The sequence below is a fragment of the Trachurus trachurus genome, assembly GCF_905171665.1.
Source record: "Trachurus trachurus genome assembly, chromosome: 8".
Classification (NCBI taxonomy): Eukaryota; Metazoa; Chordata; class Actinopteri; order Carangiformes; family Carangidae; genus Trachurus; species Trachurus trachurus.
Window position 1 is genome coordinate 14,728,111 of NC_139905.1, and position 27,810 is coordinate 14,755,920.

The 27,810-nt window shown below is 39.4% G+C and overlaps 5 protein-coding genes across 5 annotated transcripts; 2 read left to right on the forward strand and 3 right to left on the reverse strand.

Moving 5' to 3' along the window:
• Positions 1–3,539: 3,539 nt before the first annotated feature.
• LOC310990589 (immunoglobulin lambda-1 light chain-like) lies at positions 3,540–10,492 on the reverse strand (the record flags this gene model as incomplete). Its single annotated transcript, XM_083978027.1, has 4 exons — positions 3,540–3,993; positions 4,624–4,661; positions 10,039–10,360; positions 10,453–10,492. 4 exons carry the CDS (start codon positions 10,490–10,492, stop codon positions 3,668–3,670), a joined length of 726 nt encoding a protein of 241 aa, XP_083834153.1. The 3' UTR covers positions 3,540–3,667.
• An 878-nt stretch (positions 10,493–11,370) lies between these two features.
• Positions 11,371–13,624, reverse strand: LOC310989860 (uncharacterized protein; the record flags this gene model as incomplete). Its single annotated transcript, XM_083977012.1, has 4 exons — positions 11,371–11,984; positions 12,800–12,926; positions 13,072–13,174; positions 13,481–13,624. The coding sequence occupies 4 exons, from the start codon at positions 13,622–13,624 to the stop codon at positions 11,693–11,695; spliced, it is 666 nt and encodes a 221-aa protein (XP_083833138.1). The 3' UTR covers positions 11,371–11,692.
• Positions 13,625–18,468: 4,844 nt separating this feature from the next.
• Positions 18,469–19,655, forward strand: tspan10 (tetraspanin 10; the record flags this gene model as incomplete). Its single annotated transcript, XM_083977013.1, has 3 exons — positions 18,469–18,558; positions 18,647–19,248; positions 19,349–19,655. The coding sequence occupies 3 exons, from the start codon at positions 18,469–18,471 to the stop codon at positions 19,653–19,655; spliced, it is 999 nt and encodes a 332-aa protein (XP_083833139.1).
• A 1,094-nt stretch (positions 19,656–20,749) lies between these two features.
• On the reverse strand, positions 20,750–21,205 carry pde6ga (phosphodiesterase 6G, cGMP-specific, rod, gamma, paralog a; the record flags this gene model as incomplete). The annotated part of the gene is made up of 3 exons (XM_083976614.1): positions 20,750–20,826; positions 20,913–20,953; positions 21,051–21,205. The coding sequence occupies 3 exons, from the start codon at positions 21,203–21,205 to the stop codon at positions 20,750–20,752; spliced, it is 273 nt and encodes a 90-aa protein (XP_083832740.1).
• Positions 21,206–24,648: 3,443 nt separating this feature from the next.
• ccdc137 (coiled-coil domain containing 137) lies at positions 24,649–27,806 on the forward strand. The gene is made up of 6 exons (XM_083976619.1): positions 24,649–24,800; positions 25,020–25,165; positions 25,249–25,459; positions 26,018–26,100; positions 26,747–26,826; positions 26,913–27,806. The coding sequence occupies exons 1-6, from the start codon at positions 24,730–24,732 to the stop codon at positions 27,102–27,104; spliced, it is 783 nt and encodes a 260-aa protein (XP_083832745.1). The 5' UTR covers positions 24,649–24,729; the 3' UTR covers positions 27,105–27,806.
• Positions 27,807–27,810: the final 4 nt, after the last annotated feature.

Consider the following 27,810-nt stretch of genomic DNA (forward strand, 5'->3'; position numbering starts at 1 on the left):
TCTATGGACCTTGAGGATTTCTTTGCAGAACTGAAGATTAAATTTCTCTGTGGGTGTTGTGTCCCACGAGGTGTGCCTCTGTGTCATTAGAGGGCCCCACACTTCACTTCCATACATAAGTATGGGTTTTATTATACTGTTAAATAATTTTAGCCAAATTGTAATTGGAGGATTGAATTTGTATAGTGAGCTTTTGATGCTATAGTAGGCTCTGCGTGCCTTATCTGTGAGGGAATTTATTGCTTTGTTAAAGCTACCGGATGCATTGATAATGATGCCGAGATAATTATATTCCATTGTATGCTGAAGTGTGGTCCCTCTTACCCTGAAAACATGTTTGGATTCCTGCAGCCTGGCCTTTTTTTGGAATACCATGACTTTGGTTTTGTCAAGGTTGATATCTACAGCCCAGTTTTTACAGAACGTCTCCAGCAGAGAGAGGTTCTGCTGTAGACCATGTTCTGTTGGGGATAGTAGAACCAGGTCATCTGCATACATGAGGAATTTGATTTCTTTGCCTTGTAGATCTAATCCTGGGCTTGGGGACTGTTCAAGAAGAGTGGCCAATTTATTGATATAAATATTGAACAGAGTAGGAGACAGGTTGCATCCCTGATGCACTCCTTTTCCTTGTTTGAAGAACTCTGTTCTGTTGTTTCCAATTTTAACACAGCACTGGTTGTCAGAATATTTGGATTTGATTAGATCATATATTTTACCCCCAATTCCATATTGGAGAAGTTCTCTCTCTCTCTCTCAATTCAATTCAATTCAATTCAAATTCGCTTTATTGGCATGACAGTTAAAATAACTATGTTGCCAAAGCATTAGTAATCAATGACACAGTACAACTCATGAATATATACAACAATATACAAATAAATAAAAATATACATAAAATGATTTACCCTATGCGTGTGTGAGAGCATGCATGTGTGTGCTGATCAAGTTCTCTCTCTCTCTTATACATAGTCTACATCACATGAAACAAAAAATAAATATGTGTGGTAAGATTGGGCATCATTAGACTGTTGCAAGTTGTTATATACTATATAAAACATACACATATTGTTCTTAAGTGATGAGAGTAACAAATGATAATAAAAGAAAATAAAAAAAAATGATAACAATATTAAGTGACATCAATAATGGTTCTGATAGTAACAAATGATAATAAAAAGCAACAACAATATTAAATGACATCAATAGTGGTTCTGATCAGCATTCGTGTACTTTTCTAGTATCGTGGCAGAATGTTACATATTGTGCAGCTAATTTAGCAAATTGTGGATCTTCTCCCAGAAATACTTTTAACAGATCGTCACCTGTTTTCCCTTGGTATGATGGATCTGCTGCAGTTATCTTTTGTATGAACACCTCTCTCTCACTTTGGTACAGAGGGCAGGAGAGGAGAAAATGGGCCTCAGTTTCTGTTTCTCCTGAAGAACAGTGTTTACATGTTCTTAGTTCTCTGGGCTTCCACTCTTTCTTATGCCGACCTTTTTCCACCTCTAGTTGATGGTCAGAGAGCCTGTACATTGCCAATGTGTGTTTTTGTTTGGGATTTTGTACACTTATTAGATATTGTGCTGGAGAGTATTCTCTATCCAGTGAGCGATAACATTCTAATTTGTTGATGGTTTTAATTTCATTTTTCCAATTGTTAATAATTTATTTTGTTCTCTTTGTCGATTGATATTAGGTGAGTTTTGGAGAGATTTTGGAGGTCTTCGATTTTGAGGTGGTAGGTTTCTCTGGTGTTACTCAGGGGGTCTGTCTCTGGGCAGAGGCTGTTACAGAGAAAGGCTCTGTGGTTATAGGAGTCAGGATCAGCTTGTGCTAAGTGCACCTGAAACTTAATTGACCTTTTAATCATGTGTAGAGAGAGAGGGAAGTGTCCCAGCTCTGCTCTACATGCATGATTTGGACAGTTTCTATGGACCTTGAGGATTTCTTTGCAGAACTGAAGATTAAATTTCTCTGTGGGTGTTGTGTCCCACGAGGTGTGCCTCTGTGTCATTAGAGGGCCCCACACTTCACTTCCATACATAAGTATGGGTTTTATTATACTGTTAAATAATTTTAGCCAAATTGTAATTGGAGGATTGAATTTGTATAGTGAGCTTTTGATGCTATAGTAGGCTCTGCGTGCCTTATCTGTGAGGGAATTTATTGCTTTGTTAAAGCTACCGGATGCATTGATAATGATGCCGAGATAATTATATTCCATTGTATGCTGAAGTGTGGTCCCTCTTACCCTGAAAACATGTTTGGATTCCTGCAGCCTGGCCTTTTTTTGGAATACCATGACTTTGGTTTTGTCAAGGTTGATATCTACAGCCCAGTTTTGACAGAACGTCTCCAGCAGAGAGAGGTTCTGCTGTAGACCATGTTCTGTTGGGGAGAACCAGGTCATCTGCATACATGAGGAATTTGATTTCTTTGCCTTGTAGATCTAATCCTGGGCTTGGGGACTGTTCAAGAAGAGTGGCCAATTTATTGATATAAATATTGAACAGAGTAGGAGACAGGTTGCATCCCTGATGCACTCCTTTTCCTTGTTTGAAGAACTCTGTTCTGTTGTTTCCAATTTTAACACAGCACTGGTTGTCAGAATATTTGGATTTGATTAGATCATATATTTTACCCCCAATTCCATATTGGAGAAGTTGTAAAAATAACCCGTTGTGCCAAATTGAGTCAAAAGCCTTTTTTAGATCTACAAAGCATGCAAATATCTTTCCTTTGTGTTTTCTGTGAACATGGTGTTGGATGAGTGTATGAAGAGTGTATATGTGGTCAGATGTTTGGTGTTTGGGTAAAAAGCCAATCTGGCTTTTAGACAGAATATTATGTACAGTAAGATTTGTGATTAATCTAGAGTTAAGGATGCTACAGAAGAGTTTACTCAGGTTGCTGTTAACACAGATGCCTCTGTAGTTGTTGGGGTTATACCTGTCTCCATTTTTAAATATAGGAGAAATGAGACCTTTATTCCAAACACTGGGGTAATATCCAGTGGCCAACACCAGGTTGAAGTGTTTTTGCATGGCAAGTTGGAGTTCTAAGTTACTGTGTTTCAGCATCTCTGAGTTAATGCTGTCTATACCGCAAGCTTTTCCATTTTTAAGGGTTTTGATTTTGTGCTGTATTTCTTTAATGGTGATGGGGTAGTCAAGGGCACATTGGTTGTCCTTCACTGTCCTTTCTAGTTCTTTCAGTTTGTCTACTGTTAAAATTTGGTTATGATTCAGACCGTGACACTCTGGATTTTTTAATTCTCTCTCTCTCTCTCTTTATTTTTATTTTATTTTATTTTAAAGACTGAATTAGTGAATATATCTACAAATTAAGATTCTCATCGAGTAGGATCTGTAATTGTCCTGCACAGAAATCAAAGGAAAATCAAAATCTGGTTAACTTCACATTATGATTTTTTATAAACAAAAAATAAATACAAACACTTTATTTTGATCTCAGAGTTTTTATTGAATGAATGAATAATGAAAAATGCAGAAGAAGCAAAGCTGATACAACACCTCCACCTAACTGTCACTACATTTATTACAAGCATGCAGACACAGCTTTTCTAACATGGAAACCTTGTAATGAGCAAACAGCACAAAGAGTAAAGCAGCAGATTGTAAACGCTCATTCTGCTCCTCTACTATTCTTCAGTGAGACAGTCTGACTTGGTGATGCTCTTCTCTGAAGTCTGGGAGCCCAAAGACACTTTACATGTGTAACGCTGATTGTTGTTCCAGTCTGACGTCTGGATGGACAGATAGCTGCTGATTTGGAAAGTCTGGTCTGGTTTTTGAACAGCGGTGCTGGTAGAGATCCCACTGCTCACTGGACTCCCACCAACCAACCAGCTCACATCTGCAAAAGGCCCAGACTGAGTGGACAGACAGACCACAGAGGCTTTGTTGGACTGGAGCTCAGCACTGGACGGAGGGAAGACTGTCAGGACAGGAGGAGGGAGGCTGGAGCCTGAAAATACATGGAGCACATTCATAACATGAGGACCAATCAGATGACTCATACAAAGCATCAAAGTAACAGATTTATCAAATTAAAAAACAACAATTATCACATAGACAACATTGATCAATTTCAAAAAATCATTTTCTGTCTTTGTCAACTTCATGTAATTATTTCAGTCCCTTATAGATTACTGTTTCTCTTTTTGTCCTTCATGACAAAAGACAAAATAAAACGCAGGTTGGTTTAAAAATGATCACTTATGATTAGACATTTAATATTTCACCCACTGTAATTTAGCTTGGACAGTTTATTTTACATGGCATTTTTCTGTTTTATGACTTGCTAACAATGATGAAAATACTGATCCTGTTGTTGTAAATCATGTCCAGCTGTTAATTGTCCTCAACCATCAACAAACTTTGAAGCATTTGTAGAAATTATTTCAAATATTGTGATTATTAGAGGATCTTTAACTTCTAAAGCTACAGTCTGGTAACATTGATGATGAATAAAAACATTAAAATTTCATTATAAAATCTTTCAAACAAAACTCACATGTACATTTCTTATTTTCCATCAGTTTGAGTCAAAAAGCTAAAATGTGTCTTGTTTAATGATGAGTGTAAAAGTTCTTACCTGTCACAATCAGCTTGGTGCCTTGTCCGAATACCACAGTGATTCAGTTTGTACACATGGCTGTACAAAAACCTCCTGACTCTCACTAATGAGGGGAGTGGAACTGAAACATCCTGTTGAGACCAACTTTCACTGTCAACTTCTCATTCCCTTCATCAGTCTGTTCATCTGACAAAACACTGCTGCTCATGAGGATTTAACTCTGAATCTTCTGTTGCATCAGTTTAATGGAAATGCTGAAATATCTGGTATCATGGTTGAATTCAGATTCATGATGATGAACATGTTCTCCTCCAGAAGAGCATCATACATTCATCATTATCAACTGCAGCCGTGGTAGAAGATTCATTTTTTTTTACATCATTTATTTCAACACCTTCTCTTAGATTTTCCCACAATAAAAGCAGCATAACAGGAAATAATTCAAATTTAAAAGTGACACAAAAATGCATTACTAGTTGAGTTTTAGATACAGCATGCACTGTGCATGCTGGGAACTTAGAGGCAACTAAGGCCCAAACGGGTTAATCCAGCCGGAGGTCAGAGCCTGAATCAAGTCCTGATCTGACGTGTTGAAGAAAATAGTGATTGGTGTAAACTTAATAAATGAGGAAGTTGTTTTATATTGTGAAGTATGAAAACACAGTTACTTGTTGAACATTATAGAGTGAGTGTTGTTGCTTTTATTTCTCAAACATTTTTTCTTCTATAACATTAAGTGGAAGCTTCATCTGAGACCTGGGGTAATTATTGGCTGTAAAGTAAAAAGTAGGCCAGTGAACAGAACATGAAGACGACAGGAATAAGAAATTTGTGTAAAAAAAAAAAATGAGTCTGATGGAAACAGATCAAAGACAGACATTTTCATGTTACTGTAAATAAAGTATAGAGTGAATTTGTTGATGGATTTGTTGTCCTTAAAAATGAATGAGAGACTTAAAAAGCAGAAGTGTATAGTGAGGAGGTTTTTGTCACAGTGTAAATCACTGTGGTACCTCCTCCTTAGCAGACTTGTCCCCTGTTAGACAGTAATAGACAGCAGAGTCTCCTGTCTCTGCTCTCTTTATGATGAACTGATAATCTATGTTTGATGAGGATTTAGAGTTGAATCTGTCTGAGGAGAATCCTGATCCAAAGTCAGGTGAACTAACTGAGTGATGATATCTCAGAACATACTGAGGAACTTCACCAGGAACCTGTTTATACCAATATACATATTTGTTATCATCTCTCTGAATGTTGCAGTTGAGAACAACCTCTTGTCCTGTAGAAACTGTGTGGACAGCAGGCGTCTGGGTCAACACTATCACTGCATCAACACCTGTCAACACACAGAGAAAGGCATGAGTGAAAGGTTTGTGTGTGAACATGTGGAGGATAAAAGGAAGGAGAAGAATATCTTACATGTTAGAGCAGTGATGAGAGTGCAGAGGGTCCCCAGCATGTTGTCAGTGTGTGGTGTAAACGTCCCTCACTGTCCAGCTGAGAGGTGAGCAGGGTTGGAGTGTGAGGAGGAGAGAGACTGTTGAAGCTTATAAAGACACTGAGGAGAGAAGAGGAGGAGGAGGAGGAGGAGGAGGAGGAGCTTCTACATTCAACACAGTCTTCATCAAACTAATCAGAAACAGTATGACCTCTGATATTCTCAGACTTCTTCCGTCACATATTGTTTTGAGAAATGTAATGATGTTGTTGGCATTTCTGTTAGAAAGCAGCTAAAGAGGCACCCTTTTAGACATGTATTTTAATAATCTCAGAGTAATTGCATGCTTATAGTACATGTTTATGTATTGTGATTGGTTGTTGCTCTTTGTTTTATTATTTCAGTTGTTTATGTATTTTAATCTGTACAGCACCTTGTCACTCTGTCTGTGATATGCGCTATATGAATAAACTTTACTTTACCTAATCTCTTCTTCTGCTGTCAGTTGTCATTTCAGATTCAATTGATGTGACCCTCCTCCATCCCATTCACCACAGGTCCAGGACCAGCTAACCAGAATCCACTTCATATCATGTCTCTCTTTTCCTCTCTTCATTTGCACATGGTTATAGAAGCTCATTCACTGACTCAAAATGTTTGAAATACCTTTCGCATGTTTCATGTTTCAGGTCTCTAAAACAGAATTTGTGTCTAAAATAAAGTTAAGATTATGGAAATATATACAATTTATTCTTATTTATCTAATGGAAACTGTCATGTGGATGTTTTGGTGTTCTGTGTTTGGTTTTCTACTGCATGTGTCAGAGTCTCAAAAAGCAGAAGTGTTTAGTGAGGAGGTTTTTGTCACAGTGTAAATCACTGTGGTACATGCTCATTAGCAGAGGTGTCCCTTGTGTGACAGTAATAGACAGCAGAGTCTCCTGTCTCTGCTCTCTTAATGATGAACAGATAATCTATGTTTGATGAGGATTTACAGTTGAATCTGTCTGAGGAGAATCCTGATCCAAAGCTTGGTGAACTATCAGAGTGGTGAAATTTCAGAACGTACTGAGGAGCTTCACCAGGAACCTGTTTATACCAACGGACATAATTGCTATCATCTCTCTGAATGTTGCAGTTGAGAACAACCTCTTGTCCTGTAGAAACTGTGTGGACAGCAGGCGTCTGGGTCAACACCTTCGCTGCATCAAGACCTGTCAACACACACAGAGAAAGACATGAGTGAAAGGTTTGTGTGTGAACATGTGGAGGATGAAAGGAAGAAGAAGAATATCTTACATGTTAGAGCAGTGATGAGAGTGCAGAGGGTCCCCAGCATGTTGTCAGTGTGTGGTGTAAACGTCCCTCACTGTCCAGCTGAGAGGTGAGCAGGGTTGGAGTGTGAGGAGGAGAGAGACTGAAGCTTATAAAGACACTGAGGAGAGAAGAGGAGGAGGAGGAGGAGGAGGAGGAGGAGGAGCTTCTACATTCAACACAGTCTTCATCAAGAAACAGTATGACCTCTCATATCCTCAGACTTCTTCTGTCACATAATGTTTTGAGAAATTTAATGATATTGTTCTGTTACTCTCTTTACAAAGCAGCTAAAGATGCACCTTTTTAGACAGACATTTTAATAATCTCAGAGTAATTGCATGTTTAGAGTACATGTTTATGTATTGTGATTGGTTGATGTTCTTTGTTTTAGTATTTCAGTTGTTTATGTATTTTAATCTGTACAGCACCTTGTCACATATGCGCTATATGAATAAACTTTACTTTACCTAATCTCTTCTTCTGCTGTCAGTTGTCATTTCAGATTCAATTAAAGCTCATTCATTTTACATGTTTCATGTTTCAGGTCTCTAAAACAGAATCTGTGACTAAAATAAAGCTAGGATTTTGTAAATATATCCAGTTTATTCTGATTTATTTAATGAAAACTGTCATTTGGGTGTTTTGGTGTTCTGTGTTTGGTTTTCTTCTGCATGTGTCAGAGTCTCAAAAAGCAGAAGTGTTTAGTGAGGAGGTTTTTGTCACAGTGTAAATCACTGTGATACGAACTCATTAACAGAGTTGTCCCATGTCTTACAGTGATAAACTGCTGAGTCTCCCTCCTCCACATTGTTGATGATCAAACGATAATCTGATGTTGACTGATGGTTAGATGTGAACTTGGGAGAAGAAAAACCGGTGCCATAAGATACAGAGCTCGAGCCGTGATACCACCTCAGTATATAGCCTACTGAGGAACTCCTCCTGGAATCTGTTAATACCAGTGAGCACCACTGTTAGTAACAGTCCCCAGGTTACAGTCCATGGTGACTGTCTCTCCTGTCCTCAGCGTCACAACAGGAGGCTTCTGTGTCAGCACCGTCACACCACTCACACCTGGAAACAACAAGATGACACAGAGTCAAGAGAAACACACAGACTGATGAATCCAACATGAGCTGAGAGCTGCAGTAAGTCAGCCTCCTTACATGTTAGAGCAGTGATGAGAGTGCAGAGGGTCCCCAGCATGTTGTCAGTGTGTGGTGTAAACGTCCCTCACTGTCCAGCTGAGAGGTGAGCAGGGTTGGAGTGTGAGGAGGAGAGAGACTGAAGCTTATAAAGACACTGAGGAGAGAAGAGGAGGAGGAGGAGCTTCTATACTCAGCACTGTCTTCTTTAAATTAATCAGAAACTTCATGACCTGTGATGTTCTCAAACAGCTCATGTCACTTGCTGTTTGCATAAAAGTGAGTATTGTGAACACACACTTGTGGCAGTTCAATGTTAAGTTGTGTAAATCATGTCCAAGGCCTGTGATAAAAACAAATGAAGCCGAGATCAAAGAAGGAAGATTTTTTCTATGTCTCATTCATTCACAGCTCTCTCTGTCACTCCACCATTTGCAATCACTTGATTTCAGATGTGTTCAGTAACCAATCAGATTCCACCACTATTTCAAACAGCCAATCGGATCTCTTCATCTGCTGTCAGTTGTCCTTTCAGATCATATTACTGTCACCCTCCTCCATCCCATTCACCTATACCTCATACCTCCATATGAGTCCACTTCATATCATGTCTCACTTTTCCTCTCTTCATTTTCACATGGTTAAAAAGCTGATTCAAAGTCAAAGTCAAAAGTCAAAATCTTTATTTGCCATTTGTGCATACACACATAGGAATTTTTGTACGGTTGTTCCAGGTCAGGTGGAGAGACAAAAGAGAACACACAAAGACATACAAGACACAATGAAAAACACTTTAAAAAGGCTAAAGCCTGGGATTAAAAAAAAAGGACAAGGCCATAAAATGTCTAAAAAGGCCAGAGATCTATGTCTATAAGTAAATAAATGTAAGAATAAATAGGTGTAAAGTGCCAAGTGCTACTGAGGTGTGTGTTGTATTGCCATGTGCCCGGGTTATTTTGTGTTTGCTAAAAGTCTGACTGTAGCCGGGTAGAAACTGTTGAAGAAGCGTGATCTGTGTGTGATGATGCTGTCTGGTCGTTTGTGTCTGAGGTTGTATGTGCAGTGTTTATGTTTGAGCAGGGAGTGAGCTGGATGTTGTGTGTCTTTGATTCACTGACAAAGTATGAAGTCTCTCCTACAAGACTGAAATAAGATCTCTATAACTAAAATAAAGTTAGGATGTTGGAAATGGGTCCAGTTTATTCTGATTCATCTAATGGAAACATTACATGTGAATCTGAGGATCTGGATGATCTCTGAGAAGTTGCTGCATGTTTTCTATGACTTGACTCTTGAGTGATAAGAAAGAGTCACATTTGTTGACAACAATTATTACAGTGAAATTGTTGAATGTAAAATACTTTGTGTTTTAATTAGTTATATTTATCAGTATTGTTTAATTATTAAGAATCATGGGGGAAAAAACATAACCCTAATGGTTTCACACAGTCAACATATGCCAGAGTCTCAAAAAGCAGAAGTGTTTAGTGAGGAGGTTTTTGTCACAGTGTAAATCACTGTGATACCCACTCCTTAGCAGAGTTGTCCCATGTGCTACAGTAATAAACTGCTGAGTCTCCCTCCTCTACATTGTTGATGATCAAACGATAATCTGTTGTTGACTGATGATTAGATGTGAACTTGGGAGATGAGAAACCAGAACCATAATATACAGAGCTCCAGCTGTGATACCAGCTCAGTACATGCTGAGGAACTCCTCCTGGAATCTGTTTATACCAGCGAGCAGCACTGCCAGTAACTGAGCCCAGGTTACAGTCCATGGTGACTGTCTCTCCTGTCCTCAGCGTCACAACAGGAGGCTTCTGTGTCACCACCGTCACACCACTCACACCTGGAAACAACAAGATGACACAGAGTCGAGAGAAACACACAGACTGATGAATCCAACATGAGCTGAGAGCTGCAGTAAGTCAGCCTCCTTACATGTTAGAGCAGTGATGAGAGTGCAGAGGGTCCCCAGCATGTTGTCAGTGTGAGCTGAGAACGGCCTTGTAGCTTGGAAAGTGAGCTCACTGCTGACGGATGAGAGGGTTTGGAGGATGAGGAGAGGAGGAGCTGGAGGAGCAATTTAATACAACACTGAAACTGAGAGTGACTGACAGGAGGAGGAGATGAGCTTAAAATGGTTTGTCTATGACTAACAACAAAATAACTGATACAAGTGGCACTTCTGGTCACATTTACATAAAGCTATAAATAAGGACAGGAGGCCTGCAGGTGCATCCTGGGACGGAAGAGAGGGAGGAGTAGAGAGGTGATGCTTCACTGACTGAGGACGGCGGTTTGACAGCATGAACATTCATCTGAAACTATGAAAAGCAGTATACAGTGTTTGGTTGGCTGTAAGTGAATTAATATGATCATATGAAGTTGATTTCTAATGTAGATGTATCGGGATTACAGAAGTCAGGGCCCTGCTGGTTCATTCTTTTTTGATGTTGGCATTTAAATTACTCTAATCTAAATTTTACTGATGATTTAATGTGAATTTTGAAAACTAAAGCCATCATTACACAAACAGAGGAACCTGATACAGTATGTGCACATCAGTGAGCAAGTCTTTAAGTAAATGTCTTATTCGTGTCAGTTACAGTATGTAAAATTTGTACATTGCAAGATGTTTTGTATCTTTGTTGTTTCATTGTTAATATTGAAGGTTGTAAAACCACTGACTTTCATTTCATCTCCTCATTATGAAGATCATTACGACAATGAAAAAAAAACTTTAGATATAACTGTAATGTATACCAAATGCTTAGTGAGTGCATGAATCTATTTTTAGTCGTTTCGAACAAATAAAAAACACAAAAGAATAAAGAATAAAGTTCATACAGTGTTAATTACTGTGAAAAGAAAACTGTATTATATTGCAACAGTTATACCACAAATCTGAGATACATTTTCATTCATTATGTAACGTTATATTCAGCATTTACACATAGAGCAGCAGGACAGTCCAAATCATTTGATAAATGCTGCCACCTTGTGGCTAAAAGTGACATTGCAGAGAAAAAGAAAAGTACAAATTTGGCGATTTCTACACCATGCATCACTAAGTCAGTCATGTGATCATTTCCTCACATCACACTCATCAATAAAATAATAGATACTCATCTTCTTCTTCTAAAATATATAAACATTCGTCTTTAACACATCAGCATTTCTAAGAGGAGGTCTGAGGTCTCTGCGGCCCCCTCCTCCTCGCTCTGACCAGCGCTGGCCTTGTGATAATCGCCCTCTCGGGAGCTCTCATCTGTGCTCGCAGTGGAGACCTCAGACCAACATTGGGGGGAAACCTCTGCAAGGGCCGTCGAGGCAGAGCAGATCTTCCCTCCTTCAGGTCGTCCACAAAGGCCTCCATTCTGTCAAACTTTGCAGTGAGACCCCCCAGCTCGTCTTTTAGAGCATTAAACTGCTTGTAGAGATCTCCCAGAGCATCTGACAGAGGTTGGATCCTGGACACAAAACACAAAAGAGCAAATGTTTTCAGTATCTGAGTGACCAATCAGGGAACTTTGGCACTGCACTCCGCAAGCTCATTTGAAACAGGAACGTTGTTTATTTGCTAAGCACAAGTGAGAGGAGAACCAAGTTGAAATTGGCAACATGAACATGAAAGCCACAACTGTGTTGAGCAGAAACAGCATCATCATCTGCAGCAAACATCGGGACAACAGACATAAATAATGTTAGTTGATTAAAAAAAGGCTCAAGTATAAATAAATTGATTGTTTTTTTTGGGGCCCAAGTTTAGTAACACTGAGTCTGCTGTCCACCTGAAACTGTTATTCTGGGCTGTTCATGTTCTCCTGGCTGTTGCTGGTATCATGCTCCAGAGCTTAATCTCCAGAGGAAAGGCTTGATGACTTCAAGCAATGTCTGGCAGAAACACTGTATTCATCAGAACATGAGACTGAAACACTTCCAATTTTTCTTTTGGCGCTGTATCTGCAGTGAGGTAATTTACAAAGCAGAGTCAGCCTCGTATTGAACCGTGTATGGTAATCATGGATCACATTAGTGGTTCTGACAAGTCCACAATCACGAGCAGAGTAAAGCGAGTTACATAATTCTTAATTTCATACAACTGTAAGGAACGATGAAATCTTCACTGACGTCAGCGTGTCTTGCTATTCTTGCACATCTCTTGCGCAACATTTGGATTTAGCTTTTTGGTTGTTGTTCTGGCTTGTTCATGAATCATCACTGCAGAACAGAGTCGGTCCAGTTATATCATATCCTGGTGTGGATGTGTGTAAGTGTAACCCACCTGTTGTATTCAGGAAGGACAGAGGCGTGGTCATTGATCAGCAGATCTTTCACTTGTGTTAGAATAGCATATTTCCAGTTGTCCAACACTTGAGTCAGGTTGGAGCAAGTCTTTCCGTCGGTGTGTTCTGCTGAAGACAGAAACTTATAGTGAGGCTGTGTGGGCTGGTGTTCATTCTACACACAACCTTGACTGGAAGGTTGTGACCTGCTTTTGTAATGAAAAATGAATTGTTGACAGATTGTGGAGAGTGACGACACAACTTCCCTGACCTTTAGGATCCCAGCGGGAAGTTTCCTGTTTCCATTTCTGAGCTCCACACGTTGAGATCATGCAGAGAAGGACAAGAGCCCCCTCCATCTTCATCTTCCTCCCCTCAACCACAAAAACAGAAGTATAAGACTGATAAATGAATGCTCTGGAGGTAAAGAAATCCCAGAAATGTTTCATTAAAATTCTATCACAGTCTAATCGATTTTGCTGGATGCTCAAAAACATTTATTTTGATCAACAACAAAAGGTATCCAAGATTTTGTCCCTCAAATAAGAGCATTTAAAACATCAACATTTTATAAAGCAAAACTGATGGATATGTATTGGAAAAAAATATTTTCCACACTCCATCTTCATTTACTAGAGTAGACAGTGCTAATCAGTGTTAGTCAGAGGATTTTACGATACCTTTCTGTGAAGTAGTGCCAGGTGTTTTTCCAGGTCGAGCAGCAGAGCAAACTCAGAGGTCCGATCCTTCGACAGCGTCGCACTGAGAAACCATGACCTGGGCAGCACTCTCTTATAACTCCCTCCCTCAGCTCCCAGAGCCATTCCCCCCACCTGCTCCCTCCCACTTCAGTGATGCAGGCGCTGTGACACTCTACAAGTGCACTGCCACACAGACAAACACACACAGCATGGTGCTGAAGGCAAAATTCCCCAAATACAAACACATTTTCCATCTCATTCCTTTCTCAGATGTATCTTGCAGCCTGTGATACTGATAACCCCACAGAGGCTGAATGGGAGGTTCTGATGATCTCCCTATCTATTCTCCAGCTATCCACCACATGTCTTTTAGCTGCTGTGTGTGGTGTAGGGCGACTAGACGCCTATAGGCTCTAAATCCAGAAGAGGTGTTTGATGTAGCAGTGTGGTTCCAGCATAACATTCTTACTGCCTACTGTAATACAATCTGCTCTGCATCTGGGCTATGACAAACCCAGCCAGAAGCTGTCAGGGAAGATCAAAACCTGAAGGGCCACATTTAATGGAGTTAAACATTAAAAAAAAAAAAAAAAAAAAAAAAAAAGACTGCACAGATTATTTGGTGTCAATCATTTCAATTGATAAGTGATAAAACTGATCAGACACTGTCTAATGCAAATTAGACATGAATGCAAATATTTCATATGGAAATAAGCACAGTTTCCAAAGCCTCTCTTAAAACAAGAATGTCTTTATAATCTGCACAGGCATAATATACAGCAGGACCCTTTGGTGTTAGTCATTTCAATTGATTAGTAATAAAGTTGATCAGACACTGATTCACTGTTTTTCATATTCAGATATTTTATTATAAACACGTTTTCTGAAACTTTACTGCAATGAAAGATTTGTTCACAATCTATATGGGCATATAGCTCCAGCAGGACCCAAGAGAAGAAGAAAAATATATGTCACTTAAGTACATTTTCCATCATTAGTAAATACTGGGCAAAAGGAGTGATTTTCCTTGTCAGCTCTGAAATGAAATACCTTTCCTTGCGAGAAATTCCAGCACTGATCTGCTCCAGATCTGAACTCCTTTAATTCCATTTGAAAGAGTGTGCAGCATCCTGTGCTGATGTGTGCAGATTCACATTGATATATGACAGCAGACCAACCCATCACTGCTGAAAAGGAATCTGGCTGGGCAACCGTCCCTGCCATCTGCACCAACTTAGAGCCCACAGAGACAACAGCGCCTAATGCATGCTGTAGGTAGGATGAACACGGTGGTATCTGCTCCATACATCTTCAGTGTTGACAACACTACATGAGATGTTGGATTTTGTTCAAGAAATGGCAGCTAAATGCACTTTAAATTCCCACCACCTCAAACACATCTGGAAACGGGGAAAAGTGTGATCAAAAAATAAAAAAAATCTCAATCTCAGATTATGTCATCGAGCAATTCTTATTATATCAACATTTAAAATCTTCAAATAAATTATTTATTAGCTCACAACTGACATTTGACCATAATGGTGGTTGTTTGTCTTTTGATCCAAGCAGACTGGAGTTCATTGTTTGCCCAGAGTGTTATTTTCCACTACATCAGTGGAAACGTGCAGCTGAGCACTGACAGAAGGTTTGTGTTTTACAGGCAGCAGAGGAATGAGTATTCTGAAATTTTATTTAGAAATAATAATATGAAATAATAATACCTCACAGTAGAAGTAAAAGTTTTGCATCCAGTTTATTTTTACAGAGGTTTCATAGGAAAATTAAAGGAAAATATCAAGATAAAGGTTTCTCTATTACTATTATTTTTCTTTTTTTAAATATAAACTCCATGTAGTTATTGGAGTTTAATGCATTATATTTCACGTATGGTCACATCATGTATGTAAAATGTACTATAAAATAGCAATGGAAACACTGTAGAAATGCAAGTACTTGAGGTATGAATACAGGTGAACATCCATCTCCAGGACACCACAAACATTAGCTGCAGTATCAAACAGGCAGCTGTAACATCACAGACATATCTGAGAGGTCAACGATCGATGCAATAAATTAGAATTTGTTTTTCTGTTAATACACATTGATATGGAAACAGATTCATGGCAGGACCGATGCCCGGCTTCATAGGCCTCTCGAGTCCCATCTGGAGTCCAACACCAGGCTCTGTCTGCAGCAGAAGACAGTCGACTTCCTTCCAGCTCTCTGCAGCTCAGGCCAGCGCAGGCAGAGGAAAGAATGACAGCAGCGGACCAGCAGAGCCAGAGGGTGAGATAGCCAGGCCTCCTCTGTCTGTTTCTTTTCTGTTTTTTAACTCGCTATCACATGTGCTCTCTCACTTGCTGCTTGTTATTGACTCACATCTCGTCATAATGAGTTTATCAGAGCGATATTTAGAGGACAGTTAAGATGGAATATATCAACTCTCATGGCCAAAGATTGTTGCCAAACAGAAGGTGCACCTTGAGGATTATTGTGTTTCAAAGGAATCATGTGACTGTAAGGGCTTGTAAAGGGGGACAGATGACCGAGAGGATGATGTAGTCGCTTGTTATTGCCTAACTGAGCAAGATGGTGGGATAAGTCATTTGGAGTTAGTTTAATGTTCTACATTAAAAATTGTAGAGCATGTCATCATAATGAAGTCAATAAGTATGATGTAATGTAGAAAAAAATAAGGTATGCTACATTTTGTTATTTCTGTTTGAGCCAAACTAGATTAAACACAACCTTCAGCTGTACCAAACTGGATTTGTACTAATTACCACCTTCCACCTGTACTTACACATTTGGTGGATAAAAGAGACACTGCCAGTGCTTCTGTCTTATTTTGAAAGGTTTCATTGCTGCTCTCCAATGGTCATCGTGAGGTACTGCAATACTGCATTCAATTCCATGTCAGCATAATGTTTTTTCCAGGATAAGCGCTTTTGTATCAGTTTGTACAATTCAGTATTGGTGTAGTTTTTTTTTTACAAATACAAACATAACATTGGTAGTGGTGGTAAATATATAAAAATCAAATGCCTCAATAACTGCTGCTTTCTCATGTGAAGACCTGCTTGGCATATTCTGCAAAGATTTTTTAGTGTTGTGGTTCCACGTGGGAAAAGAGTTCAGAGGCAGAACTCAGAATAGTGGGAAAATAACAACATTTTGAGGAGCCGTCATGCAGCAATTTTTGTTTCTGCTAAAGCAGCGACAGCCAAAAAGGAGCCTGTAAAATGCATCATTAACAGGCCTGGATCACAGCCTCTCACTCATAAAAGGAAGGTGCTGTTTATCAAAGCTGCAGCTTGGAAGCACCAAACAGATTTGCACCATGTGTTATATCACTCTAGGGTTCTGTGCATGTACTTCAGTCATTATGACATATTCATGCATTGTGTGCATCATCCTAAGCCTTCATTCGGACACATACTGTATGTAATATTTCATGCACAGGAAGTTTGTCTGCTCTTTTACAGGGCTCATTTCCTCTGGCAGTGCACCAGAGCTGCCTGGGCTTTCTTAAATCTGTTGAGATAGTTGGTGGAAATTTTACACTTTGATTGATCCTCTTATATTCCAACAGGCAAGATTTATTCCATCCCATCATAGCAGGGCCAGGTGACCAGTCATGTCTTTTTTAGCCAAACAGCTTTAACCACAAACTGACATTAAATGGCTCACATGATAACAATTAGGAATGTATTTTCCTGATATTGGACCTGATTTATAAAACTGAACTTTGACCTTTTTAAGTAAAGTAATGCAATGTCTGTTAGTATACAGTCCCTGGAAACATTGGAAAGATTAGGAAGAGCTATTAACATGGAATGTTAATTGGTAAAAAAAAAGAAAATGAATGAAACTGACAATGAAACTTCTGTTTTCAGTGAAGCTTGTAAATAACTACAGTTAGTCCATAGTGCTTAGCCAAACAGTTTTGGCTGCTTCAGATACATCACAATTGGAGTAGGGCTGATCCTAATTAGCACCTAGCCAGAGAAAACCAAGATCATGTTTGTGATCTGGTGAGATGTGATGAAAACTAGTGGATAAATGTGATCAAAAGAATTTTAAATCATTCAATCATCAATTAAATACAGATTATGTGAAATGAGGGTCTAAAAGCTGCCGACCGCCGGCACATGTTGATCATCACTGGGGCCAACAAGAGTTGTTTTTCTTTCCTTAGTTGAGCCATGACGAGGTGAAATGTCAACTAATTTGCATGAAGGAAAACAAACATTAATATTTTTTGCACGCTCCCTGTGGAGGCCTTGACTGCCTGGTTGGAAACAACTGCAGTAAATGTCAGGAAACTGAGGCCCAAACATGAGATTAGCTGAGTTTGTAGCTGATTCAACAATGTGCTAAAGTCCTCAGATTCCAGTTTTTATAATATCAAGAACAGTTTTACGTGGATTGGTGTCACTAAGTTTTTATTTTTGAACCTGCACATATCAAATTACAAGTTGTTTTTCCCATCTTAATTTAATTTTCATCTTTTGGTGTCAGCAGTGCTTTTAGCTAGTAGGACGAAACGCACCATTTTCTATAAGGAACTGTCCTACTTGTTACTTTGCATACCCAGTTAAAAGATGACATAACAGTTGAAAACTATGACATGTTTGTGGTTAATGTGAGTAAACTTAACATCAATTGTCTTGTTTGTCTGTGTCCCATCTGTATCTGCCACTGTGTGTAGGCCTATGTGTGCGCGTGGGTGGGTCTCATTCATGCTGTGATAACCGTCTAATCCCCTCACTGTGACTCTCACATGATGAAGAAATCCCACATCTCTCAGGAGCCTGGGGCTGAACACTGCATGGTTATTCCACCTCTGCTCACATGCTCCTCTGTTCGTACTGTAGCCAATGTTCCCCCTGTGCTACACTTTAGCTTCGGTCACTCAGACCAGCTAAAAGCACAGGGAGAGGTTCGTCTCCCAGTGAGCCGACAACATGAAGAGATACTTGGGGATAAAAAAGATTCCTTTGCCATGGTTAAAGGGGGACGGTGTGCAGAATGAGGCCAGTCCACTCATACCAAAGGTAAGGGGTTTCTTTTGAACTTGTGATTTGATTACAATCTACCTCTTAGCCCAATAAATCTATGGTATTTAGTTGCATTCCTATGTGTCCAAAGGCAGGCTCTGCAAAAGAGGAAGCTCAGGAGCTTGTCCAGGTCACCACTGAATTTCACCAACCAGAGTCAAACAATGGACAGGACTACGAGACCTCTGTTTTCACAAGGTTTCAGCCCCACCACAGTTATTCTCTCATGGACTATTTCCTAAAGTATTTCCTGTTCCTATGCAATCTGGTGTTCACAGTTCTGGGCCTGGTGGTCCTCGGTCTGGGGATGTGGGGTCTCATCAGCAAAGAGTCATTTGCTCAGGAGAAGATCAGCAGCATCGGCACTGACCCGATGCTGATACTTGTGACTATGGGCTTGCTCTTGACTATGCTCTGCCTGTCGGGCTGCGTGGGCGCAATAAGAGAGAACTGCTGCTTGTTGAAGCTGTTCTCCGCCGCGGTACTGATGCTCATCACGGCCCAGGTGTTGACCGCCATTCTGGCCTACAGCGTACAAGACCAGATTGGAGCCTACCTGCGGTCAGGGATGTTAACGGCAATGGTGCGCTACCAGGACGATGTGGATCTGAGGTTCATCACAGACGAGATTCAGTCAAATCTTCAGTGCTGTGGGGCAGATAACTACCGTGACTGGGAGGTCAACATGTGAGTACGGTGTGACCAACTCGGATACATTTATATAAAAGACCTATTGGTCATGATGTGGGAATGTCTTGAGCTCTATGTTTTCTCTCACTTTCCGCAGATATTATAACTGCTCAGCCCCAGGAGTGCTGGCCTGTGGTGTCCCAGCGACGTGCTGCGTGGACCCTTTGGAGAACGGCACAGTGTGGAACTCTCAGTGTGGGTTAGGGGCACAACAGCTCGACGAGTTCACCGCTCAGAGTGTGATCTTCCTGGGCGGTTGTCTGGGAGGAATCTCCCGCTGGGTAGAGCAGCATGAAGGCCTGATAGGGACGGTTTGCATCGTTGCAGTGGGGATCCAGATTCTGACCCTGTTCGTCACTACAAGACTGCTGGAAAGCATCCAATGGCATAAAGTTTATTTATGAAATCGACGATGAATGCACATTGATATCTAATGAATGGACTACTTTTGATTCTGCTCTTGTTTTCACACAACCAAACTGCTAATTGTCAAAAACTCAGATTTATGTAACTGTTTTGCAAAAGGAGGGAACATTTGAAGCTTCAAAGCATAACAAGACCAGTTAGATTTTCAGGTGAGGCAGTACAGTAGCTACAGTATGTGCCTTATACCTCTTATAACTTTGTTGTGCTGTTAAAAACCTTCACTGCCCCCGAGCAACATTTTGTGTACCTTTTTACCTGAACAAAATCTGATGTGATTTCCAAAATTATTAATTTCAAAATGATAATTAGCAACTTGAAAGCAAATGTTTTTAAAGTTAACCTGTTTCCAACCTTAACGCTTAATGCCATAAGCTAACAGCTACTGGTTGCAGCTTTCTATTTATTCTACTGACATTTATTTATTCTATTGGCATTTACGTCCAACCAAACAATTAGTTGAATTATTGGCAAAATACAACTCTTGTGTTGTGGGAATTGGCTGTGGTTTAATTGGCCTAATGCACAGTTATGATTATTTTGTAATTCACATGCTACTTTTCGATAAAAAAAAAGAAAAAGAAAGAAAAAAACAAAACACAAAACATTTTATGGAAATTGTGCAATTGTGCATGAGCAACACCTCACAAGTCAGAGTGGGAAAGAACAAAGAAATCTTTGAGGTTGTAAAAAAAATCCAAGCTTTATTCTGAGTTTCAATTGTACATAATAAATATGATGCTGACAGTCGTGCAGACACTTTGTCTTTAATGCCAGTAACCAAGCCTCCAGTTACAGCTCCAACCCATGATGTAAAACACATTTAGCATCAGTGGGGCATGCATGTTAAAATGGCAGCTTGAGAGTCATATGAAAATAAATGTAATATATAAAAACAACTCAGGCAAAGAGCATCCACAATATACAAGTTTGTGGTTTACCACTCAAACAAAGCCAATACTGACAATCCTGATTGTTGGAGAGTTGGTGGTTGAGATTCCAGTTTATAAACTTGCCACATTGTTAGTTCCCTTTGATGAATATAAAAAGAATCGGACAGCGAGGTCGAGGAGACTCAGATGATTCCATATTGAGCCAGTTCATGTAGCTCTAGATGGCTGTAGGCTTCCCATGGGCAGATTACTGTGATGTCTAAAAAAAGAAATAAGATGTAGTTAATGACATAAAGGAAAAGTTGTGTGCAGTTGTAATGGACTAATTCTGCTAATTTTCCTTACCAGTGCCGAGACCTTCCATTCCTGGAATCTCCTCTCCGAAGCTGAGGGAGAAAAAAACAAACAAATCACATGCTATTATTAAGGGGGACCTGTGGTTTAGTTTAAATCTTACACAAAATGTAAGTAAGTGAGGCCTACCCAATGACGCCCCTCTTAGGGGGCTTGCTCTTGAACTGGCGGGTGTTTCTCTGTTTGAATTTGGGCTGGCCCTTGCGTGGGGACCCGGGTCCGGTGGCTCTGGTGGGAGCCTTGGTGCCAGTCTTTGCTTCAGGTTTGGCCACGTCCAAATTCATATTTCTCTTTTTTGAACTACAGTGGAACAGCAATGTTCAAATTTAATAACACTGTATTCGAGACTAATGATCAATATACACTTCCACTAGATTTTATTTTAATATAAGATGAGACGAAAAAGTAGCCTCTGACTAACTTTATACAGTATCTGAATACATGCAGAGAGAATGAAGGCCCCTGTAATCCTACACTCACATTACTAAATAACCCTCCACATTGCTTCTAAGCTTCACAGCGTCTACATAATCAGATTATTGTGAGAACATGCTGAATCTGCTTGTGGTCTCACTCTGACTGAATAGCTCATAGATTACATAATCAATTTGTCTGCAACATTACATTACAGGACAAATTGTACACAGTGGGGGAACCACAACTGATAGTAAGTACTAATAAGTATGTAAGTAATGTATTTAGCACGTTTTATACGCCAGGCGTAGACTCAATGTACTTCACGTGATACAGAAAGACAAAGGATATGATAAAACACATACAGTAATGGATCCTGACACAATAAAAAGGTAGGTGATAGGCCTATTGAATAACAAGAAATGTAATTATAGAAACATTCAAAGCAGATAGAATTTAGTAAATAATTTGTTGTTGATTACATTTATATAAATGTCGTTGAGGATTTACGCTTCCAAAAGATACTCAGTGACCAATTTATGTGGTGCAAATTCAAGGCTGTAGTTTTGCCATAAAACACGTTTCTACTGTTTGTCTTGTGTTTTTCGACAGTGTCAGAAATGTAAATTTAATTGAATGGTAGAATAGTACTGGAACACAGTTTTTTTAAATCATGTTTTATCATTAAATAGATTTTGGATGACCACATTATTGAATATAATGCTGTTATATTAATTTAAACTTCAATTGAGTCTTCAATTAATTGATTAGGTACATTAAAACACCAATGACAAAGTCAACATACATCAGAGGGATCATAAAAGTAGAATCAATGGCAGAGCATTGGATTAGTACTTGTTAATGTTAATACAATTACATTTCTCACCTAATAAACTTCCAAATTTAAAATTTTCTCACAATACCACAAGGCTGAAAAAAAATCATTTAAAAAAATGGGAAAACAAACCAGTGAGATAAATTGCGTTACATGGCATAAATATTAAAAACACCATCTAAGTTCCAGCAAATACTCACCTCATAGCTGTGTATGTCAGCGATAGTGTTGTGGCAATCCGGGCTTCTGTTACATGACAGTTGTGTTCAGTGAAGCTCTCTTATACCCCTCAGAGACTGAGAAGATTATGACGCTACCTTCCAATAAACCACAGGGTCCTCGTCACTTGTACACACTAGTCCAGGTTCTTTCACATAGAAGCAATTAGAGATTGGCTGACAGGCAATTGAGGCTTAAGCAGAAACATGACAAATACAGACAATGAGGATGTGTGCAGGCGGGGGTCCAGCAGGGTATAATTTGCATATTTCCACAACCTTCCAGAAACATAGGCTAGTATTTCCCATGATCCTCGGCATCTCCCCACAATCTGCAATCTTATGCAACATCATTCGAGAACCTATATGAGTGGAGGTGGCGTTCTCCTTTCATCAGCAGTCTCTCAGATTGAGCCTCACATGTCTGTGGTAATCCCCTCCCACCGTCCATACACATAAACACACACCTCGTTCACTCACCTGATGGGCTTCTCCAGCTTCTCTCTGTAATCTACTGTTCATGCACATGCACTCACACGGGACACATGTAGGGACACACACTCTTGTTGTGGTCTCTCTTAAAGACACAAGTTTAAGAAGATAATCTAAACAATCATGTAACAACAACAATCACACCAAAAAAGTACACTCAGGAGTGCTCATGCTGCTAGAAACAGCATGAATGACATACTTAATGCCACATAAACTGAATGAGTTACAGCACAATGTGGTACCCATACTTATCTAAAAACTGTCAAGTTTGTCACATGTAAAAATTGTCCATCACACTGAAAGGTTACAGTGATGTGGTGGAATGCAACTCATTTATTAATGTGCATTTATTACAAGTTTTGCACTTTATACTACAAACTAATTCTAAGCATTATTCTGGGAAATAAATTTATTTGACTTCAGTGAGCTACCATTTTAAATTGCTGAACTTTGTAATGTATCAGTAAGTATAAATAATAATAATAATCAATGCAGTGTTATTACTAGTTTTATTAAATGTATACACCCTCCACCATGCCATTTAAGGTATTATTGTGTGCAAAACAAAAAAGTTTTGTATTCCAAATATGATTCTCTTCTCATCTTTGTTCAAGCTTTGGTCTGTTTGGGGTTGAGGAACTATACCGTCTATAGGCTATATATAGGCAAGGCAAGGCAAGGCAAGGCAAGGCAAGGCATCTTTATTTATATAGCGCATTTCATACCAAGGCAACTCAATGTGCTTTACATAAAGACAAAACATTAAAAAAAGAAGCATAAGACAGAATAAAAACAAACAAAACACTAAAAACAGAGTTAAAAGCAAGAGCAAATAAAAGTAAAATAAAAGAAAATATATAAAGTTTTAAGTTCTCAGCTATAAGCACGTGAAAAGAGAAATGTTTTTAACCTGGATTTAAAAGTGCTTACAGTTGGGGCTGATTTCAGTTCTGCTGGTAGTTTGTTCCACTTGTGTGCAGCATAACAGCTAAATGCTGCTTCACAATGTCTGGTTTGAACTCTGAGCTCCACTATTTGACCTGAGTCAGTAGATCTCAGAGCTCTACTGGGTTTATACTCCTATGTCATTCATGTATCCTGGACCTAAACCATTCAGTGATTTGTAAACCAGTAGCAGAACTTTAAAATCTATTCTGTAGCTGACTGGGAGCCAGTGTAAGGTCTTAAGAACCGGGGTGATGTGATCTGATCTCTTTGTTCTGGTTAAAACTCGAGCTGCAGCGTTCTGAATGAGCTGCAGCTGATATAATATAAACTACACCCCAAAAGCTGCGCAATAAAACAGAACAATCCTCATTTATTTTAATTTAATTAGCAACAAACTGTCTAAATTAGAATGCAAACCATACAAATAAAAGCACAACCAATGTATGTTTTCTGACTATCCATAACAACAGCACACATCTGGATAATGCTGTGAAATACTGCCATCAAGCGGTGAATAATAGTGTTACCAGCAGTAACTTGAGCCTATGTACAAAGATCGCTTGCTTTGTGTATCACTCTGATCTAAATGTAGGCCAACTTCCAAAGAAGAGGCAACTGTCCCTTATGTACTTAATTTAACTACAAAAGGTTTATGTAGGACACTTCAAACTTGATCTTAAACCAATATGGAAAAGGAACAACGTGCAAGAGCATCGATATTAGGTTCTCAACAATATTTAAGTTGCCTGTTCACAGTGATTGAAAAAAGTGTCGGAGTGAGGCCTCTTCACTTCCTCATTCCGTGACGCCGGAGGTTGAGGTTCAGAGGTTAAAGGCTACACACGCTGCTTTACACGCGCGACTGTTTTGCTATGCTTTGGTTGAAATAAAGGACGATAACATGGGGAAGAATAAGAAAAATAAACCCGACGAATCCGGACAACAAGCGGGCAAGACCGCTAAACATCTAAGGTAACATACGCAGGCTACTGTTTGGAAGGAAACGCTGCTAGTTAGCCACAGCAGCTAGCCGCTATTAGCTCTGTGAGTTAGTTGCGAGCTAGAGTCAAATTGTTGAACCCACTCTTGTGAGGTCGTAAACTTGAGCTACAGTAAACTACTTTTAAATGCTAATGTTTATTTCATTTGTCCCCTACATGCATTATGTGCCGCAATGCGTCTTCATTTCAGTGATAAGAAGCTCAAACGAGATGACAAATCCAAGAAAGCCAAACCAGAGGACCACCTCAAACACATCCCCTTCAGACTGCGAGAGATCATGAAAAGCAAGGAGAGGATGCAATCGAAACCTCTGAAATCCAAAAAGCAAAAAGAGGGTGAGGGCAAAAAAAAAAAAGTATACTTTTAATTCATGAATTTGTCCCTACAGGTAATAAAACGTTTGTTTTCTATATCTTAGGACTCAAACGTAAAAGAAAGCCAGAGAAGGGTTCTCAGGATGGAGACATACCTGTGCCACGTTTCAAGAGGGGGAAGAAAGAAAGTGAGAAATCATACCTGCAGCGCATGGAGAGGGCGGCCAACCATGTCCTCTTTCTCACCAAGAACCAAGTAGACAGAAAGCCCGAGCTGAATATAGAGACGGTTGGCAAGACCGAGAAGAAGAAGGAGTGAGTACCCTACACTGTGGCTTGAAATCATTTGTGTGTTTGTGCTCATATGACAGGTGTGTACAGCTGAGCCAGTTAAATGCCACCACACTGCACAAGGGACAATGAAGAGAGACAATATAAAGATACATTCTGGTTGTACACCCAGCAGCAATGTGTCCTCTCTGGTTAGAGATTAAGCCCAAATGCAAGAAAGAGAATTGCACCATTAATCTTAAAAATGTGGATGTAAAATTACAAAATATTAAACTTTTTTCATTAAACAAACTGATAAAAAGTTGATGCTATCTATGAAATATCCTAGGGGTTCAAAAATAACTTACAGGCAGTGGATACTCATAGGAGATTTGCTACATTATTATCAAGTTATTATAATAACATAGTCGTTTTCAAAATCATATGTCTTTACACACATTTGCACATGAAATGGTAAAACCCAACCTGCATTTAAACATCAACGGTAACAGTAAATCATAGATTTCAACTGTCCTGGATTATAAATGTCTAATTTCTTCTTTTTCTTTTCTTTTCTTTTTTTCTCTCGCTGTCTTACTGCAGGCATGACAACATGAGATTACAGAGGCTTCAGCAGAAAAAGTTGACCAAACAAGAGGCCAGGATGGAAAAAGAGATGTTTATAGGTAATGTAAGCATGTTATTCACGAACAAAGGATGTGACAGAGACTGCATCTTTTCTCATGATTTGTTTAAACATAGACATGTAGTGGATAAGGTTAAGACATGTTTAAGACCAACAGAAGGTGAGGTCCGTCTCTGCTGCTGCGTCCTAAAAATGTATGGGGATATCAGGGTTTGTCTCTATGTGTAGAGTAAGAGAACCCACAAACGATTTATCCCCCAAAACTACGGTTCTCTTCAGCTCTCCTCCCTTTTAAATGCTCTGATAAACAGCAGGCAGATACTGTACACTTAGGGATCCTATATAGTAGAGCACTTAATAGGTAAGGTCCTGTTCTTGCCTATTGCTGTTCATGGAGAGAAAAATAGACTTAACACACACAAACAAATACAAATGATTGTGTGTTTGATATGTGATTTCTGTGTTTGATGGATGTGTGATTCTGCATTTATCTGCAAAACAATTCATCACATCTTCATCCACACCTTTTATGAGTACTAATCATTTGTAATGATATAATATATCACGTTTCCAACTTGTTGTATGACTCCTAAGTGTAGTAAGTAAATGAATGTACATAGAAAAACTGAACTGAAAACTGAAAAAGATGTAAAAGCTTGTATAAAGAATATATTTTTGTTTCGTAGATCATGTTCCTTTTGGAGAAGTTTCAATGGCCCCACCAACTTTGAACATCAAACCCAGGAAAGCTCAGGCCAAAACTCAGGTAACAACTCTCATGGTTTATCCTGTTATCTCAGTCATCTTTGAATAAGTGCGTAACTGTTGTTCTCCTCTGCCTCCATCATCCAGAAGGACCTGCTTCTCAACTCTCTGCTGGGCCACACAGTGGCCTCCACAGCCAAGCCCTCCATGGCCAGACAGAGAATCATGGAGGAGGAGAGGGAGCGAGCAGTGCAGGCCTACCGTCATCTGAAGAAACAGAAGCAGCAGCAGCAGGAGGCCAGGGCTGCCGGTCTGGAAAAACTCAAGATGCCTCAGTGACGTCTCCTGTCGCTCAACTCAAAGAATTATAATTCCCCAACTGCAGCCAGTGTGAACAACCACAGTGAGAGAACACTAGTGATGTTCAGAAACTGAGACAGATCATAAAATAACCATCAGCAAATTGCATGTATGTTGCATAACTCTGGATCTGATTTGCCTGTGGGGGAGTGTGCCACTGTGTAGCCAACTGTCAGGGAAAGATGCAACATTTGCAGTCACAGATCCACAGTATGAGGTAAGTTAAACTACACTCATCTGCCACGTTTGTGATCACAGGGTCATTTCAAAATTGCACTGGACATCATAATGATGAGTGCAACTGACTACCATGTATTACATACAGTACAGTCAGGTGATTTATTGAATTCTCATCCTTACAAATGTTCAATTACATTTACTGTTTTCATTTCCCATCTTTGGATGATTACCGTGGCATGGTTTCTGATGCCATTGAAATAATCTCATCAAATTATTTTAGGGCAAATATAAACCTCTGATTGGTTTCTATATGTCCACTAGATGGCAGTCCTCCTGTAGAGAGCTGACTTCATACAGGTTGAACAGATGGCTCACAGACAAAATCTGGACCGAATGATTTGTTTTAAACATAAGAAATATATTTTGGTGGTACACTGTGGCATATTTTATATTTCATGACTAGTTTATATAGTGTTTTACTATATGTCAGCATGCATTCAAATGG

What these genes read in the sequence shown, in the direction of transcription:
- ccdc137 (XM_083976619.1), top strand. Translation starts at nt 24,730, where the DNA reads ATGGGGAAGAATAAGAAAAATAAACCCGACGAATCCGGACAACAAGCG. An exon ending in GGAAAAAGAGATGTTTATAG is followed by an intron (nt 26,101 to 26,746) that starts GTAATGTAAGCA and finishes TTTGTTTCGTAG; the next exon opens with ATCATGTTCCTTTTGGAGAA. An exon ending in AAGCTCAGGCCAAAACTCAG is followed by an intron (nt 26,827 to 26,912) that starts GTAACAACTCTC and finishes TCCATCATCCAG; the next exon opens with AAGGACCTGCTTCTCAACTC.